Here is an 18,414-nt window from a genome sequence, read left to right as displayed (position 1 = left end):
TGCCCTTGGTCACTGTTATGATCATAAAAAGAGAAGGGTATAAGAATGTTCTATGGGCGTGAGGGGGAAGGGGGCGCCCCAGCGGGCCCAGCAGAGGCATCCCTTTTCCCTGAAGGAACATACACACTAAGTCTAGTGTAGAACAGAGTTTATTTAGGCCATAGGGAGGGGAGTTCAGAGAGTAGTAGAGGCAGAGAAAGGCAGAGAGAAGGAGAGAGTAGAGAAGTAGAGGCCGGCCATGACCACGTGAAGAGAGGGGGAATGGAATGGGGAGACGGGGAGCAAAGGGGCAAGAGAGAGAGAGAGAGAGAGAGAGAGAGAGAGAGAGAGAGAGCAGGAGAGTAAGAGAGCCAAGAGGCAAGAGAGAGGGGAGGGGTCAGGCAGCCCCTCTTAGAGTGAGCCTGGCCTACCTGGCTATTGCCAGGTAACTGTGGGGGTGGAGTCCACACAGAGTACCAACATTCACAACCTCAGCATTTAGGTCTGGGGCCTCTACCTTCCCCCACTGTCCCAGGTTCCCTGTCCCTCTTTGACACACTGTGAGGGCCACAGCCAGCAGCACTCTGACGTTTGGTAAGGTGGATGCCTCCTGAGACGGAGCTCCTACCATCCCTGTGGGAGCCACCGTATGTACCCCTCGCATTCTGGAGTTTCCTCATACCCAACCCCCAAAGCCTGTCCTGGGAATCGGGCATACAGTGCAGCCTGACACTGTATGGGGCAGGAAGGTCTCCTCCTTCCTCCACTCCCCAGACCTACAGCCCCCCCAGCTCCCCCAATCATTGTGTTGATCTAATGCTCCCACAGAGCGACAAGTCTGGAAGCTCATTTTAGAAATTCTTTATTTACATTTTCTCTTAAAAATATATATAGATCTTGTGCCCTGTTGATTCTTTGGTTCTGGGTCTTGGGGGGGGGCTGGGGGAGGGAGTAGCAAAGCATTGAGGGAAACTCTTTCCAGGCTGCCCTTGGTCCTGTAAATCTAGCCTCAGAGCTGGGCTTCCCTGAGATCAGCCCCAGAGGCCTGGGCCTGGGGCAGAGCTGGCATGAGGGGCAAGAACTGGGAGGTGTCCGGCAGCCTGACAATTAGGAGCTAGGCTGACTCCGTAGGCTGGAGACGTCATCCTTGAGGGTAGGGTGCTGGTGTCTGGAGCTCTGAGGACAGAGACCCTGCATGGGCTGCTGAGATGGTAGGAGGTGTCACACTGGGGCAAGTGGTCCTCAGGACCAGGGCCTAACTGCTGTTGTCTGTGAACCACTTGAGCACCACATCTTTGTTCTCCTTCACCCAGTTGATGTTGGCTTTCGTCTTCTCCAGAGCCTGCTCCAGCGCCCGAGTGCCGGAGCCAAAGCCTGTCTCCGCGTTATCCGCCTTAAACTGCTCCAGCTGTTTAGGAAACCAGAAGATCAGATCTGAGCTGGTTCTCCAATGCAGCCCTGAGAAGAGGGGCTCTTCCCAGCCCTGTGACTCTCACCCCACTCACAGGGCTCCTGAGGAGGGGGTGGGGGGAGCACCTCTTGTTCCCTGGATAAGGGGCTCAATCCTTCACCTCTCTTTGGGGTTAAGTGCTCACCTGCCCAGAAGTTGTGAAACCACAGCCCTAGGTGGGATCTGCTCAGAGAGCAGGCTTTATTGTGCAATATCTCAATGAGTTAGCCCCAAGTTTCACCTGAAGGATCTCAACCCGGTAATGAGCCAAAGAAACAGGGGCCACGGTGGGGGGGCGGCAACTGTGGACATTTCTGAACCTCAGATGATCAGGTTGCTTCCCTGCTTAAGTGGCTTTTTTAAAAAGTGCCAGTGAGGGTGCAGCTCAGGGGGTGGGAGGGGGTGCTCGCTAAGATGATGGAGGCCCTGGGTTCCGCTCCCATCACTTCAAAACAGTCAAGTGGCGAAAGAGTACAGGGAGGGGCTATTGCAATTCACGCCTAACAGGATTTTGTGCGCACAACATCCTAGGGACTCTGTGAAAGAACTATCAGGACTCAGGCTGAGCTACAGCTCCCTTTGCCCAGCATGTGTGAAGCCCTCGATTCCGTCCCCAGCACCAGAAACACAAAAGGAAACTTGTGAGAACTAATGATCCAGCAAGATTTCATAATATCGAACCAGCACACAGCATCAACTGCACTCCTAGGGACAGCAATGAAAACCTGAGACGTCAGAGAAGCTTTCTCTTCTAATAGTATCAAAAAATTAAGTATTGGGGCTGGGCATGGTGGCACATGCCTTTGATCTCAGCACTTGGGAAGCAGCAACAGGAAGAACTTGATGAGTTCAAACCCAGCCTGGTCTACATAGTGAATTCCAGGCCAGTCAGAGCCACATAGTGAGACCCTGTCTCGAAACATAAAATAATTAAATAAAAGGTGCAGAGGGGTGCAGCTAGGTGGTGGCCTGCTTGCTGCCACATCAAGGCTCTGAGTTGAATCCTTAGCACTGCAAACATATTTTTTAAAAAATTGTCCTACATGTACAAAAATAACAATCAAACTCTTTAAAACACACTGGTATAGAGGCTGGAGAGATGGCTCAGTGGTTAAGAGCAGTGACCGCTCTTCCAGAGGTCATGAGTTCAATTCCCAGCAACCACCTGGTGGCTCACAACCATCTGTAATGGGATCTGATGACCTCTCTGGTCATTTTTATTTATGTATATGAGTACACTATAGTGTCTGAAGACAGCTACAGTGTACTCATATACATAAAAAAAAATTAAAAAATCATTTTAAAAAAATCCCACGCAGGTATAAAACTACAAGACATCCAAGTGTAAGCAAGGGAAAATAACAAATTTCTCTGCAGGTGAAAAGCAGAGGCAAGACGATCGTGGGCTCAAGGCCAGCCTAAGCCACATAGTACAATCATCTCAAGAAAACAAAACAAAATATTAAAACGTGTGTATGTATCAAAGGTAAAAATGCAACCCACTGAATAAGAAAAAGTGTTTGCCAATTATGCATCTGTTTCAACACACACACACACACACCAGGAATGCTGCAGTAGTACATTTGCTCTGGGCAATGGAGACGTTATATCCTCGTTCTTCCTCCCAGTCCCGTGGGCCCAGAAGAAAGACTCAAACTCAAAATAGACACACAAATACCTTTGCCATATAGCTAGGCTCTGCTCTGACTAGATCATAACTTATTATAACCCATTTACTCTAATCTCCATTCTGCCACGTGGCCAGTCACCTGAGCCCAGGTACCAAGTATCTGACTGTTCACATCTTCCTGGGCGCAATCTCCCTCACCTGACTCTATCCCAGAATTCTTTCTGCCTCCGGGTGTCCCACCTTCTATTCTATCCTTGCTTATAGGCCACAGGTTTTTGAATTGACAGATGATGCATCCATGCAGTACACGAGATATTCTGTCTACAGGACAAAGATTTAGCCGTTTCTTTAAAAAGTTAAACTCGGAGTAAACAAATGAGTAACAATTTCTCTCCCGGCAATATGCCCGGGAGAAAAGGAAACAATAAAAATAACCGTGGACATTTACAGCAGCACTGTTCATAACAGCCAAAAACGGGAACGACCGAAATGTCCATCGGCTGATGAATGGATAAAGAAGCTGTGGTATATCTGCACAACGGAGTACTACTCAGTCATACAAAGGAATAAATCCTTTAAACCTTAGACACTAAGTGTAAGAAGCCAGATGCTAACAGGTCACATATTACAGAATTCCATCCCAAGTCGCAGATGTTATGATTCTATTTTATGAAGTGCAAAGATAAAGAAGATTAGTGGTTGCCGGGGGCTAGGGGGATGGGACAGGAATGAGAAGAAGCTGCTAGCAGCTGCATGCTTTCTTTGGAGAGGGGGTGGCAAAGATCGGTTGTACAATCTTGCAGAAATATTAAAAAGCCCTTAACATGGTAAAGCTTAGGGTCCATGAATGGTAACTCAGTTCTTTTCTTAAAGGAATCTAGGCACACAGTCCTAGTTATGTAGAAAGAATACCAGAGCCCAGGAGTACAGGCTCACTCTAGGCTATCAATGAATAGAGTTTTAAAGTTCCAAGGTTTTAAAAAGGGAATCATTAATAACATAATAACAGAGTCTCCCTTGCTCTGCGAATGGAAGCCACCTCCTTCAACTGGGAAAACCAGACAGAGCCCAGGGCGAGGAGGGGTCTGGCCGCTTACCTGCTGCAGCTCGAACTCAGAGGAGAAGCGCCGGGTCACTCCCTCGATGAGATTGGCAAAGGAGAAAGATCCTCCGCCGTAACTGTGAGGAGGGGAGGAGATGAACATGAGCAATGGAGGGCCTGAGACCCAAGGGACTCTCTCTGCAGGTGTCAGGAAACTATAACACCCCACAACCATTCTGTGAGGGAGACCTAAGCAAACAAAACCCAGAACCCCCAGAGACCCTCCCAGGACATGCAGGAGGCAAGACCTGAACACAGCTCAGGCTGGAGGTCCCTGACTCCTTGTCCCTGTAGGAGATGTTTCCTCTGGCTGCAGTTGAGCACAGAGGTGGGGAGATGTATGGGTCACCCCGGCACACCCCAGTCTCAGCCTATGATAGTTCAACACCGCAATCAGACTCACTCCTCAAACAGTTTCTTCCAGTTGCTTCGGACGAAGTCCCAGACCAGAGGCTGCCCGACCACGTTGCTGGCGATGCTGATGATGGTGGAGGTGGCATCCTGCTTCCGGATGTAGTCCGGGTTCAGAGTGTAACTCAGGTACCTGCGGGCAGCAGGCAAGGGTAGGGGCCACTTGAGGACTGCAGTCCCATGATACAGGGTTGGGAGCCCGCTGTCACACACATAATCCCTGCCTCTCGCATCGCTCAGTGTCCCCTTGATGAGCAGGGTACCTTGGTACTACCCCTCCCCTCTGCAGGTGGGAAACTGAGTCACCTACACAGGGGTCACAGAATCGCTGGCCATGCAAGTGTGCACTACCGTGGAACTCTCTCCCGAGCAGATAAAGAAGGAAGGCGCCCCTGCCTTCCCAGCCCTCACATCAGGTAAAGTGGCCGCTCCTTTGATGGTGAAGGAGACTCAACTGAACTGTTTCTCACAAACACTGATGGAGCAAAGAATATGATTCTTACAGGTTTGGGGGTCATGGGTGTCCTGTGGAGTTGGGAGCAATACCTAGCCATAGTCTCTGGAACTTTGCTGGTCTGGCCTATGAAAGGGCTACCAGAGTGGGAGAGACCTCACCAGGAGGAGACCCTGCCGTGACGCTCAAAACAGAGCCCACAGCAGTTAAGAGTTAGGGATCTGACCCTGACCGTGGCTTAGTCACATACTAAGCCTGTGGTCTTTGAACAACTAATTGTTTCGCCTCTGAGCCTCCCTGTCCTCACCAGCACAAGGCTGAGAAGCTGGTAGGAAGATGAGCATGGAGGGTGGGTGTGGCCAGGCTGAGTCTGTGGGTGGAGCTAGGTTGAGTCTGTGGGTGTGGCCAGGCTGAGTCTGTGGGTGGGGCCAGGTCCTCACCTGTTCAAAATCCACACATCTTTGCTACAGGCCAGGGCTGACCGGAGTTTGTCTGCCTCGTTCACCAAGGTTGCTTTCCGGAACTGTTCCCAAGCGAAGTTCCACTCTTCCTCGCCACCGAAGGCAATGGCATTGCAGTAGACAGTAGACCGAAGGTTGGGGTGGATCCTAGGGTGGGGGTTGGGGGAGTCAGGAACAGAGGAGTGGCCAGGAGTGGGCAAGGAGTTGCTGATGATTGGCTGGGGCTCTATTTAGTCCAAAGGGGAGATGAAGACGGGCAGGGGAGGCACGGGGGACGGATACTCACGTGTTATTATCAGGGTTCTTCATCCACTGACTATAAAAGTCGACAACCAGGTCCCTGCACTCTGTGACATCACTGGAACAGGCGGTGCTGATGGCGTTAATTTCATTGTACCTGTCCCCAGGGTGACATGGGGTTAGTACACCCTGCCCACCAAGACTGTCCTCTTAACACACAACCAGGGGCCTAATTACTCAGGCTCTGTGGTCCACCTGACCCTTTGGGACTTTTCCTATTTTCTTCCTGCCTTTGACCTCCTGCACTTTCTTGCCTTCCAAGGCAGCCTCGGGTTTTCAGGCTGAGTCTTTGCGGTGTAGTTCAGTTCATAGATGTTTGTAGTGTTCAGGAAGCCCTGGGTTTGATCCCAGCCCTGCATAAACTGAGTGTGGTGAGGTACACCTGTAATCCTACCACAGGAGAGGCTGAATTAGGAGGATCAAAATCTCCAGGGCAGCCTGGGCTACCTAAGACCCTGTGACAAAGAAACACACAAAACTCAAAAGAAGCCAGAAGAGCCCACAGGCCAGGTAGATCCTCAAGGCAGGGTCCCATGTTTCTAGGTGTGGCCTCACCTTGGCTGGTGGCCAGGCATGGAAGGCTCCAGAGGGGAACACTACCAGGTGGTGTTCTCAGCCCTTAGGTCCTACAGGACCTTCAAAGCCACACAAGGCATCACACTTACTGCTCCATCAGTGTTGAAGGACGATCTTGCCAGTTGTTGGTTATAGTTTTGAAGTGTGAGAAGAGGGGTGTGACTTGCTTCTTCAGATAACTCTGTGGAAAGAATATAGGAGTCGTGTCAAGGGCCCAGGCTGACCTGCCTGGGTGGGCAGCCTCCCAGTAAGCACGAGTGGGCCCTGGCAGGCAGGGAGATATCAGGGTGTGTCCAAGGCCAGCACCTCCAATCTAGGTTACAGATGACTGAACTGGTGTTCTTTCTCCTCAAAGCCAGACACAGTCCTAACCCTCCTTGTCCACCCACCATTGCTTCTGACTGTAATGCCAGGTCTCCTCCATGATCTTACTGTGAGATATCTAGGAAACACAGGTGAACAAGGGGTGGACCCAACTCTGATTTTGTCCAGTCCAGCAATGTCTTACCTTTGCATCCTTTCTTGGCTTGCATCTAATTCTGTGTACTTCTCTCTCTCTCTCTCTCTCTCTCTCTCTCTCTCTCTCTCTCTCTCTCTCTCTTTCTCTCTCTCTCTCTTTAAACCTATCTCACGTCAGCCTCATGCTGTCATTAAATTAAACTTTTTTTTTTTCTGATTTGATGTGGAAGACTGACTTTTGTAACAAACTGAAGCCATTATCTAATGGTAAAAGGAACTGGCCTCTCCCCTCCCCAAGAACGGGTAAGTAGTGGTGGCTGTGATGCCAACACAGGGCAGCTGGGAAGTGGGAAGGGGAGATCAACCCAGCCTGGCAGAGATGAATTTGCCACCAAGCTTCTGCAGAATCAGATGGTGGTGGTGCACACCTTTAATTCCAGCACTGTGGAGTCAGAGGCAAGTGGATCTCTGAGTTTGAGGCCAGCCTGGTCTATAGAGCGAGTTCTAGGATAGCCAGAGAAAACCTGTCTTGAAAAAAAGCAAAGAGAAAAGGAAAGAGAAAAAGACTGCTCTGGGGAAGCTGAGAATGAGAGGGCACCAGAGAGGCTGGGGCTCTGGGTAGAGGCTGGAATCCAAGCTGCCAGTCGAACTCGGCCTGGCCAGTGTCTGGGGTCAGCTTGCCCTCCTTCACAGGAGGTGCTGGACCAGCGAGGCTGCGGTGCTGGGCACTACACAGTGAGAAGGGTCACAAGGAGGTCGGAGGTGGAGGTTCCCTCAGTTTCCACTGACCCCGGGAGTGGGCACTGCCAGCTTTACCACATACAACAGAGGCCCATGCCAGAGTCACCAGTCTCGAGAGAATACCCAAGACCTATGAATAGTCATTTGATTTCCTTTTCTTTTTCTTTTCTTTCCTTCCTTCCTTTTCCATAGTTTTAAAACCTCCTGTTCTTTGACAGTCTGATATGAGTATATAATTAAGTTCAGTACTTTTTCTTAATTTTTATGCCAGAGGCCAGGTTCAAGGCTTTGCACATACTGTGCACACATTCTCCCACTAAGCCACATCCCAGACTCCCAGCCCTTCACTTTTGAGTATCTCCAGTGAAGAACTATTTGGCCACTGTGTCTCCCCATGGTGAGATTGACAGGTGATCGACTACACGGAGCTTCCAATCCTTCTTTGTCACTGTCATCACCATCGTCTTTGTCATCATCATCATCATCACCAAGATATGGTTTCACTATGTAGTCCTGGCTAGCCTGAAACTTGCCAAGCAGACACCAGGCTGAACTCACACTTGGAGGGCCTCCTACCTCTTTCTCCTGAATGCTGGGATTAAAGGCGTGCACCACCACACCCTCTGGTGGACCTTAGCAGTCTGTTCCAATTCTGGTGTGGCTTCGGGTCACTGTTTATTGCCTCACTCTTAAATCCAAAAAGGCCTCTCAGCCTCCTACTTGACAGGAGACCAAGACAAACAGAAAACTCAAGTCAACAAAGGAAAAAGGGAGACTGACAAACACTGAGGGGACCCACCCTGAGGGAGAGTGAAGAGTCACAAGATGGAAACTAGGAGGGGCATGAAAGCCAGGCCAAAGCAAGAGGAAGAAGTGGAAACGCTCAGACTTCCAGAAAGACATGAAATGGACCACAGATAGGGAAGAAGTCCAGAGGGACAGAAAACAAGTTCTGATCACAGCATGTCTATGTCTGAGCCGACAAGACCTGGGCTGGCCCACCAGGGCTGCTGCAAGAGCCCAGAAGTTTCCAGGAAGCAAAACTGGTCACACACCAAGAACCGGAAAGGACAAAAGGCTGAGTGATTTCAACAGCAACTCGAGAAGGCTAACGTCGAAAGATTAAGACCTTAGACATTCTGAGGAATGATTTCCGATCTAGAAACTTCCAAAGCTAGCTGAATTCTCAGTTGTGTGAAAACAGAATAAAACACATGACTGACCTTCTGCCTGAGAAAACTGCCACAAACCGTCTCTCCAATCTCTCAGAGTATGTTTTCTCTGAGAGAAAATAGAGTAGACAGTCATGGTGCTGGGGTAGCGGAGCGCCGCCCGGGCAGGACCTAGTGCGTGGCCTCAGCGACAGTCTTGGACATGACCGAAGACTTTGGGAAATACACGAACTCTCCTATGGGCTCAGTCCACCGAGCCTTACTAGACAGGGGACACAGGTGCCTGGCTCTGAAGGGAATACTAACACCAGGTGTCTGCTGAACTGCTGGTTTGGTAAGGATGGCTGTTGAGCTACGGTACCAGCTTGAGAGGATCGTAGGAAGCATGGAAGAGTTAAAAGGTTGTTTACTAAAATATGCATTTGCTATCCTAGGGAGATAATGGAATTAAAAAATATATATATAAAGAATTCCAGGCCAACCTACAAAGATTGTCTAAAAATTAAACAAATACGCCAACAAACAATAAAAAGAAACAAAACAAAAACCAAGCCCCCCCCCCCCAAAAAACCTGAGCTAGGGAGATGGTTCAGTTAACCCAGGTTTTGCCATGAGGAGTTAAAGTCAATTCCCAGAACACACACACACACACACACACACAGAGACATATACACACAGACATACACGCACATGCACGCACACACTCATACACACACAGACATACACAGAGACAAACACACAGACATACACACACACATACACACACACAGACATACACACACATGCACACACAAACTCATACACACACAGACATACACAGAGACACACACACATATATACACAGACATACACGCACATGCACGCACATACTCATACACACACAGACATACACAGAGACACACACAGACACACACACACACATGCACACACAAACTCATACACACACAGACATACACAGAGACAAACACACAGACATACACACACAGAGACACATACACACACACAGACATACGCACACATGCACACACAAACTCATACACACACAGACATACACAGAGACATACACACACACACACACATGCACACACAAACTCATACACACACAGACATACACAGAGACAAACACACAGACATACACACACACACACACATATACACACAGACATACACGCACATGCACGCACATACTCATACACACACAGACATACACACAGACAAACACACAGACATACACACACAGAGACACATACACACACACAGACATACGCACACATGCACACACAAACTCATACACACACACAGAGACATACACACACAGACATACACGCACATGCACACACACACTCATACACACACATAGACGCACATGCACGCACACACTCATACACACACACACACACACACACACACACACGAGTCAAGAACATCAACAGTTCCTGTAACCCCAGTGTAGGGAGCTGGAGACAGGAGGGTCCCTGGATTTCCTGACCAGCCTAGCTGGCCAGGAATAGTGGGCCCAGAGTTAGTGAGCTCAAAAATAAGGTGAAGGCAGCAAAAGTGCTCGCTGCCCAAGTGTGAAGACGAAGTGTGAAGAAGAAGAAGAGTCCACAACACCCATATAAACACGTGCCTGTAAGTGTGGTACTTGAGAGGGCAAACACAGGCGCTAGCTAGTCAGGCTAGCCAAGATGGTGCTGACCTCTGACCTCCACATGTGCATAAACACACACACACACACACACCTCAAATCCCCAACAACAAAAGTCTCTTAAATGTGGTCTACAGAGCTGTGAGCATTCCATCAAGTGGGCATTGCGGTATAACTCAGCCAATCCCAATCCCAGCTGCTAGTCGTGCATTTCTGTTTTCTTTGTCTGCTGTTTGCTCTTTTATGAAGGACGCAGTGAACATCCCATGGGCGTGGCCTCATCCTGAGCCAGCTCCTACAGGCCTGTTCTCTCCAGTGGGAGCTTCACACATCTAGGCCATGCTGTGAACATGTCAAAGCCTGTAAGACCAGTGCTTTACTGCCAGCCTAGGGGGTGCGCTGTGGTGGCCACGCCCACACCTCAGCAGAGGCTGGTGCTGCTGGGACCAGCTGCCTAGGGCACAAGGCTGGCAAGACAGACCTTTAGCCTTCCAGTGCGACGTCCTCTCTGGGCCTCCCCAAAGCGTTCATTTCCAATGGACAGACTTTGCTAGGAATCTTGTCTTCTCCTTTTTTGTTGGGGATGTGAGAGGGAAGGAGGCAACCCCACTTCTAGCCTTCTCTGTGCCTGTCCCTTTTAGATCCCTTACTCTGTGACCCTCCCCGAGCCTGTTTTCTTGAAAGAGCTTGACCAGGTAGTACACGTGATAACTGCCCAGTGGTGCAGGTTAGACCCTGGGACGCCAGCAGCTCATACCTTCATGGGGCCGTAGACCTCCGAACGGTCGAACATGAGCTTGAAGTAGTTCAGGCTGCTCAGGGCGGCCTCCCAGGGCATGTATTCCGTTTCATTGGCCAGGAAGAGGGTGTTGTTCAGCGCCAGAGTGATGGGCAGCTCTCCAGCACTGGGGACAGACAGGAGGCTCCACATCAGCACTCACTCAACCGAGCCACACTCTGGGGACCCCGGGCCAGGTTCTCAGGGACACACCTACACTTGCGTCTCCCGACCCTTTCATATTTTCCATGGGAGAAGGAGTGACACAGGTGCTTTGCAGTGCCACCATTGGGGTCCCACCTCAGTCGACTGCCTGTCGTGTTCTCTTGCCTATAAACCTCATTTTATTTAGTTCTTACTATGATCATTTTCATTTGTTAGAAAGAGGATCTCTCTATGTAACCCTGGCTGTCCTGGAACTCATTGTGTAGACCATGCTGGCCTCAGACCCACAGAGATGCACCCGCCTTCCGAATGCTGGGATTAAATGTTCGCTCCACTATGTATACCAACTTGGTATCATGTATACCGACATCCCCAAAGCCACGCCACTCAAAAGAGACCCAGCTCAGAGCTCCACACTCTGAACTCTGCTGAACTTCTCTTGGATTTCTTTTATTTTTGTGTGTACTACGTGTGCATGTGTCTGTGCGTGTTCCTCTGGATGTGTGCATCTGTGCCTCGGGTATGTGTGAATGTATCTATGCATGTGACGGTCACAGGCCGGCGTTGGGTGGGGGGTCTTCCTCGATTCTCTCCACCTTATTTTTTTGAGGTATGAGTCTCTTACTGAACCTGGAACTCACTGAGTCTATGGAGCTGGCTGGCCGAGCTCAGGGACCTGCCTCTCCCCACCAGTGTCAGAGCTAAGGTAGTTAGTACACTGCCAGATCAGCTTTTATGGCCTCAGGGAATCTAAAGCTGTTCTTATGCTGAGCGACAGGCCCCGAGTCTCCTCTGCAGACCCTCCCTCGGAGCTCTTCTAACTGGACCCTTCTCCCTTCTTCTGGCTTAGGCTATTTGTGGGCATTTGGTTCACAGATGACTCTGGGAAATGTCATTCACGTCAAAGACCTCGCTCACCACCTTGCCATAACCACCATGAGTGAGCACGTTACCCTGGGAGGGAGACAGGTGTTCATTAGGCATCACTGTGCCCATGCTCTGTCTCTTCTGTCCTTCTCAAGCCAGATTTTTTTTTAAGCACCAAGCACAGGCCTGGAGCGCACACAGGACGTAGGCAAGCTGGGGCCGTGGTGTGAGTGGGCAGTGGAGTAGGAGATCCCTGTGTGTGGCTGCAGTGACGCGTGGGGGGCGGGGTAAGGTGCTCTAAAGCTGTCACTGTCCTTATCTGTGAAATGGTCACGTGGGGACCATGGGAGGCGGCTCTGGGAGCACCAGACACAGCACCCGATGAGCAGCAAGGATAGCAGGGGGAACAGAGGCTCATTCTCTGTCAGCCACAGGCTTCTGTGCTCCGCCCAGAGGACACTCACCTGGCCAGGTTGAAGGAGTCATGGATAATCTGTGCACGGTTGATGACAGGGATAACCTAGGAAGGGAAACAGTGTGACTCTGGGTTTACACCACGGGGTAGACCTTGAGCCTCACGGCTCATTACGTAGCATGGGACACAGAGCAGCAGGGACACCCACAGAAAGGTCTGTTTGCAGCTGAGTCTGAAGCTTCCTCCAGTTGCTTTCGTCATAGTTAACCAGGTAATAGCCGGTTACATTGATGTTCAGTAGGATCCATTCATCGGAGGATGTTCGGAAGCTTTCATTCTGGCCTATGAAGTAAGGCAGAGAGCAGGGCTGGGTGGAGTGTGCCCAGAAGGCCATGGGGAGCCCTGACCCTCCTCTCGGCAGCCATCTTGCCTAGCCAGCTTCCACTGGTACCCTGTGTATGACACAGTTCACTTTCTGGGCCTTTGCATGGAAGTGACGCACTGCAGTCAGACTCGACAGTTGACAGTTAGAGAGTCCCTGGATGTTTCTGACTGCACGCCTTCCTTTGCCTGCTTCTGAGGGACTGGCCTTTGCCTTTGACTCTTTAGCGCCTGGTCAGAGAAGGCAGCTCCCTGTCCCTGCCAATCACTGTCCTAAGCATTTTACAGGCATTCTCTCTTGTGATTCTCACACAATTCAATGGAGCAGGAAGGCCAGAGAGGACCGGTAATTTCCCTGAGGCCACATAGAAGCAAGGTGAGAATTGGAAACAAAGGTATCAGTTCCATTTGTGGAGTAAAATAATGAAGGGAATCTTCACTCAGCTTTCCCCAAACCCCACAACCCCATCCCTACCCCACTCCCCGAAGAACACGGGCCAAGAGCCAACAGATAAGATGGAGCTAGATTACTTTTCTGTTCCGACAGCCAGTAGAACTCCTCCTGTCCGGTTTTGAGAAACGGAATGGGCACGATCCAGAGGTAACTGTAGTGAGAGACCATGTTGCAGAGTGGTTATCGGTCACTCTTGGGCACATCAGCCTGAGGTACCCCCTCAGGTGACCATGGACGGCCAACACTGACACCAAGTGTCACCGTACTCCTAACCACACCTAACATGATCGCCTCCCTTGTGTCCCACCCTCCCCGGGCACCCTGGTGGCATCATCTGCTCACTTAAACTCTGAGGGGGTAACTGTGGAACTGGAGTCCAGGAGGAAGTGCTTCTGGGAGATTTCTCCTGTAGTGGTATCCACAGTGATAAAAGGAAAGCCCATCTGTAGAATCCAGCGGTCCATAATGGTGCGTACCGAGTCTGGGAGTTGGATTTCTGTCTGATTGTTCACGGCCTGTTCAAGGGACACGGTGTGGCTGTCAAACCACTATTCCCCCACACCTACCACCCAGGCAGCCTTCGCAGATTCTGGCCAGCCTAGGAGTGTGGTGCCACCCGTGCAGGGAAGTGGAGCAGAGGCCAAGGGACTCCATCTGGCTCTGGCTCTCCTCGTCTGCCCAGAGCTGGCTGAGCTGGAGAATCTCTCAGCTTCTAGCTAATTCCATTGTTGACACACCTGTATGTGGCCCCAAGATATGGCCCATGCCTGGGGCACCTTCTGGATGTTTAGAGATGAGAAAAACGGAGGGGAGGCAAAGCATCGCCCAAAGTCACAGGCAGGAGGAAGGGACAGGGCTGTGGGGTTGGAGGGAAAGTACCCCAGTAGAAGAGAATGGGGTGTCAAAGCCCTTGTTACTGTCTTCTCAGATCTTTTTCATCTTTTTCAAATGCTTTGGGCGGTGCTTTTGTAATCACAGCAAAAAGCCAGTGATATCTGCTAGTAAGTGAAGCTGTGAACCCCCGAAAGCTGGGCAGAAAAGAAGCAGTCGGTAGGCAAAGTTGGGTGGGGGAGGGGGTGCATAGGAGATGGAGAAGGGAAGTAGGCAAGCTGTGCTGGAGGGCAGGAAGGCAGGTGGTGGAGGGAGGATCCCATAAGGCACCGCCCAGTCAGCTGTCAGAGGGGGAAGGGGATGAGTTAACCAGCAGAGTCTGCAGATGGGGTGGGGATAGGGTGGGGATAGGTTTGGGGTCATGAGACTAGACCCTGCCCAGCTGTGACTCTGTGACATCCTCTGCTCAGTGAGATGGCCTTGGGACCCAGAAAGACACAATTCAATAGCCAGGGAGTGGTTAGGCAGAAAGATAGAGCCCTAGAGCTCTGGAGGGACAAAGATGGAGGAAAGGTGGGTGGGGCCGAGGAAGGGTGGGCAAAGTCTACAAAGAAGACTGGAGGGCACGGAGGGGGAGGGGGTTCATGGGGAGGGTGGATTCCAGCCCTAAGGAGAGGTGGGAGGGAGAGCAGCTTCTGGGCAAGGCAGGAGGAGAGCTTGGAAGCTGGGGAATGGAGTGTGAGGCAGGCTGGATCAGAGGGTCAGAGTTTGCATTCAATGGGCTGGTGTATGCAAGGATGTGCCAGGTCGGGAGGGCCATGGGGCACAGGGCAGCTGGGAGGAGTGGGCCAGATAAATGGCTGGTTCCAAAGTTCTAGCAGAAGGGGAAGAGGAGGAGGAGGAGGAGGGAGGGATAGAGGTAGTAGGAGCCCTGAAGCTCATATTCTCAGTACTTAGTGACCCACAAGGCTCACCACGGTGCAGCTAAGCAAGAACCTGAAGTGGCCCGCTCTGGTGGTGCAGGCTGGTAGGATATACTGAGGAGGCCGAGGCAGAGGCCCAGGCAGAGGCCGAGGCAGAGGCAGGTAGATCTCTGGGTTCAAAGCCAACCTGGTCTACAGAATAACTTCCAGGACAGCCAAGGCTACACAGTGAGACCCTGTCCCAACAAAACAAACATCTGGATGTGTTGGCATGCACCTATCACACCAGCACTCCCGAGGAGAGATGCGGAGTCAAGTGTTCACGTAGAGAAACAAGATATCCCCTGCCTCAGAAACAAGATGGGAGAACCAACTGAAGAGAACCCACTTAAAATAAGAAAAGGAAACTGAAGTGGACTATGATCAGGGGTTTTACCCACCCTCTTTAAGGATCCATCTTTATACCCATTTTAGATACAAGTCACTGAGGCTCCAGACAGTTTGCCTGGATTTCTGAGCACAGCAGCTGGGCAGAGTCTCTCACATGCTGTCCCCAGGGGCTTTGGGCCTTAGGACCTGAATGGAGAAGGCTTATTACCCACCTGTTGCAGGTGTTCCCACAGGTCCAGATAAATGGTGTTCGAGTATTGGTAGGTGTGAAGATAAGACTGTGGAGACGACAGACCTTGGTAAGGGCTGGGTGATACTCAGGGCTGTGGAGGGTTAGGCTGGGGGAAGCCACCATGCAGAGGGGCCGCCTGAAGCTGTACTCACTGCAAGGCCCTTCTTGAACAGGTCCTCTGTCAGGAAACTGGACAGCATCCTAATGACTGAGGCTCCCTGGGGTTGGATGAGAGGGAGTTCAGCAGGCCAAGCTGGCTACCAGGGTCAAGCATTCCCAGAGCGGCGACTGTGAGGTGGCTCCCTGTGGGATGCACCCCTTCCCACCCCGACCCTGTGAATCTCAGGGCCCCCCAGGAGCCAGGAGACTTTCTTTACCTTGCTGTAGGTGATGGTGTCAAATAGCTCGCTGATCTGGGCTGGCGTGTTGACCTCGTCGGCAGGGCTGGACAGTGGGTGGGAGGAGGCGAGAGCATCCACGGCCATCACGCGGTACACGTCATTCAGCACAATGAGGTCTTTCTGTGGAGTCCCCAAATGCCATCAGGAGATCAGAAGGGGTGTCATAGACACCCCACTCTTCCACCTCAGCCCAGCTCCCAGAGTGGAAACTCACCAGATTCCAGGTGGGCTCTGCATAGTCACCACCCAGATACTCCACATAGGAGGCAAAGCCCTCGTTCAGCCACAGGTCATTCCACCAAGCCACCGTCACCAGGTTGCCGAACCACTGCAGGGGACACAGCCGAGCCTTAGAGCCTCACAGGCCTTGCCATCGCTAATAGCATCTAACCATGCGCAGGCCAGGTGAGGACTTGACACCCCGAGGCTTTGCTCCTTCTTGGTTCTCCCACGGTTACCCACCTGATGGGCCAGCTCGTGAGCGATCACAGTGACCACCCGCTCCTTGTTGCTAATGGAGGAAGACAGAGGGTCAAAGGCCAGGTTGCTCTCACGGTAGGTCACTAGGCCCCAGTTCTCCATGGCTCCAGCATTGAAGTCAGGCAGAGCAATCTGGTCTGTGGAGGGGGTGCAGGTGTCAATGGGAGGCGTCTGAATGGGTATCCTGGCACTACCGCCACGAAGGCTGCATGGTCACTTACCAGACTTTGGTAGAGGGTAGGGTGTATTATAATGTTGGGCAAAGAAATTTAGGATGGGGCCTGTAACATTCAGTGCATAATCACCATGGCCCTCGTCAATGGCACTGGGCCGAGCCCAGATTCCAATCTGCAGAATGAGAGAGAGAAAAGGTCAAGTTTAGGGTCCTCTGGATTCCTGAGGAGAATGGGTACAGGGAGCTAGAGGTCCCTGATAAGTCAGGATGAAGACCAACTAGATTAAACAGAGAAAACTGAGCATGGTCACATGCCTATAAATTCAGCATTTAAGAGGCCAAAGCAGGAGGGTCACAAGTTCAAGGCCAACTTGGGCACCTTAGTGGACCCTGTTTCAATATTTAGAACAAAGGGATGGATGGATGGCTCAGGGGCTGTGCTGACTAATTTTATATCAACGTAACAGGCAAGAGTCATCTGAGAGATGGAACTGCACTTGAGGAAATGCTTCCAGAAGCTCTGTCTGGAGGCAAGCCTGTAGAGCATTTTCTTAATCAATGATTGATGTGGGAGGGTCCAGCCCATCGTGGGTGGTGTGACCTCTGGGCTGGGTGGAGAGGAGAGCACCCTGAGAGCAGGCTGAGCAAGCCAGGAGGAGGAGGAAGCCAGTAAGCGGCAGCCCTCATGACCTAGGTACCAACTCCTGCCTCCAGGTTCCAGCACGGCTTGAGTTCGGCCTGACTTCCTTCATTGATGGACCACTCTAGGAAGCATAAGCCAAATAAACCCTTTCTTCCTCTGTTTGCTTTTGGTCACCGTGTTTCATCATAGCAGTAGTAACCCTGACCAAGACAGTGGCCAAGAGCTCTTCAGGAAGATCTGAGTTCAATTCCCAGCACTCACTGTTTGTGACAGGAAATAACTGTAACTTCAGTTCCAGAGGATCTGATGCCCTCCTTTGGCTTCCAAGGCATGGAAATGGTACATGGACATACATCATACGTGTAGGCAAAACACCCACACACAGAAAACAAATGTGTCCTAAATTAAAAACCAGGCACCAGACGTGGTGGCACACAACTTTAATCTCGGCACTCAGAAGCAGAGACAAATAGATCTCTGTGAGTTTGAAGATAGCCTGGTCTACAGAGCAAGGTTCAGGACAGACCTCAATTCTACACCTGAGAAACCCTGTCTGGAAAACAAAAAAGTTCTTGGGACCACTTACAGATGTGGCTCAACAGCCTAATAAATCAGAAGCTGGTACTGAGAAGATCTGAGAAGGTCCCTCAAGGCAGGGCCAGGGCCAGCTCCTGACATACAGTCCCCATTCCATACCTGGACACCATTTTCTGAGGTGGAGCTTATATTTTTGAACTCGCTCACTATGTAGGCCAGCAGGTACGTGGACATCTTGGGGGTGGAGTAGAACTCGGTAACGGTCCAGTCAGGCTCTCCTTCAAGGGGCTTGGAATCTGGGCATGGGACATGCAGGTATGTGGGCTTCCTGCTCTGCGCGCCAGGTCAGGGCAAACCCA

General features: G+C 51.1%; 1 protein-coding gene across 2 annotated transcripts in view; it reads right to left on the bottom strand.

Moving 5' to 3' along the window:
* Window positions 1–825: 825 nt before the first annotated feature.
* Window positions 826–18,414, bottom strand: part of Anpep (alanyl aminopeptidase, membrane) — a 43,272-nt gene continuing 25,683 nt past the window's right edge. For both annotated transcript variants that reach the window (XM_052160172.1, XM_052160166.1), the window contains exons 4-21: window positions 18,215–18,351; window positions 16,922–17,048; window positions 16,683–16,837; window positions 16,435–16,548; window positions 16,197–16,340; window positions 15,972–16,037; window positions 15,800–15,865; window positions 13,786–13,958; window positions 13,521–13,594; window positions 12,817–12,950; window positions 12,658–12,713; window positions 11,141–11,288; window positions 6,453–6,544; window positions 5,774–5,884; window positions 5,467–5,634; window positions 4,565–4,705; window positions 4,157–4,238; window positions 826–1,387 (exon numbers count right to left, since the gene is read on the bottom strand). In XM_052160172.1, coding sequence (XP_052016132.1) covers window positions 1,235–1,387; window positions 4,157–4,238; window positions 4,565–4,705; window positions 5,467–5,634; window positions 5,774–5,884; window positions 6,453–6,544; window positions 11,141–11,288; window positions 12,658–12,713; window positions 12,817–12,950; window positions 13,521–13,594; window positions 13,786–13,958; window positions 15,800–15,865; window positions 15,972–16,037; window positions 16,197–16,340; window positions 16,435–16,548; window positions 16,683–16,837; window positions 16,922–17,048; window positions 18,215–18,351 — 2,141 coding nt within the window. In that variant the 3' untranslated portion in view covers window positions 826–1,234. The remainder of the gene's footprint in view (window positions 1,388–4,156; window positions 4,239–4,564; window positions 4,706–5,466; window positions 5,635–5,773; window positions 5,885–6,452; window positions 6,545–11,140; window positions 11,289–12,657; window positions 12,714–12,816; window positions 12,951–13,520; window positions 13,595–13,785; window positions 13,959–15,799; window positions 15,866–15,971; window positions 16,038–16,196; window positions 16,341–16,434; window positions 16,549–16,682; window positions 16,838–16,921; window positions 17,049–18,214; window positions 18,352–18,414) is intronic.

The sequence above is a fragment of the Apodemus sylvaticus genome, chromosome 1 (genome assembly GCF_947179515.1).
Source record: "Apodemus sylvaticus chromosome 1, mApoSyl1.1, whole genome shotgun sequence".
In the NCBI taxonomy this organism is placed as follows: Eukaryota; Metazoa; Chordata; class Mammalia; order Rodentia; family Muridae; genus Apodemus; species Apodemus sylvaticus.
This window is presented reverse-complemented; position numbering and strand designations above follow the sequence as displayed.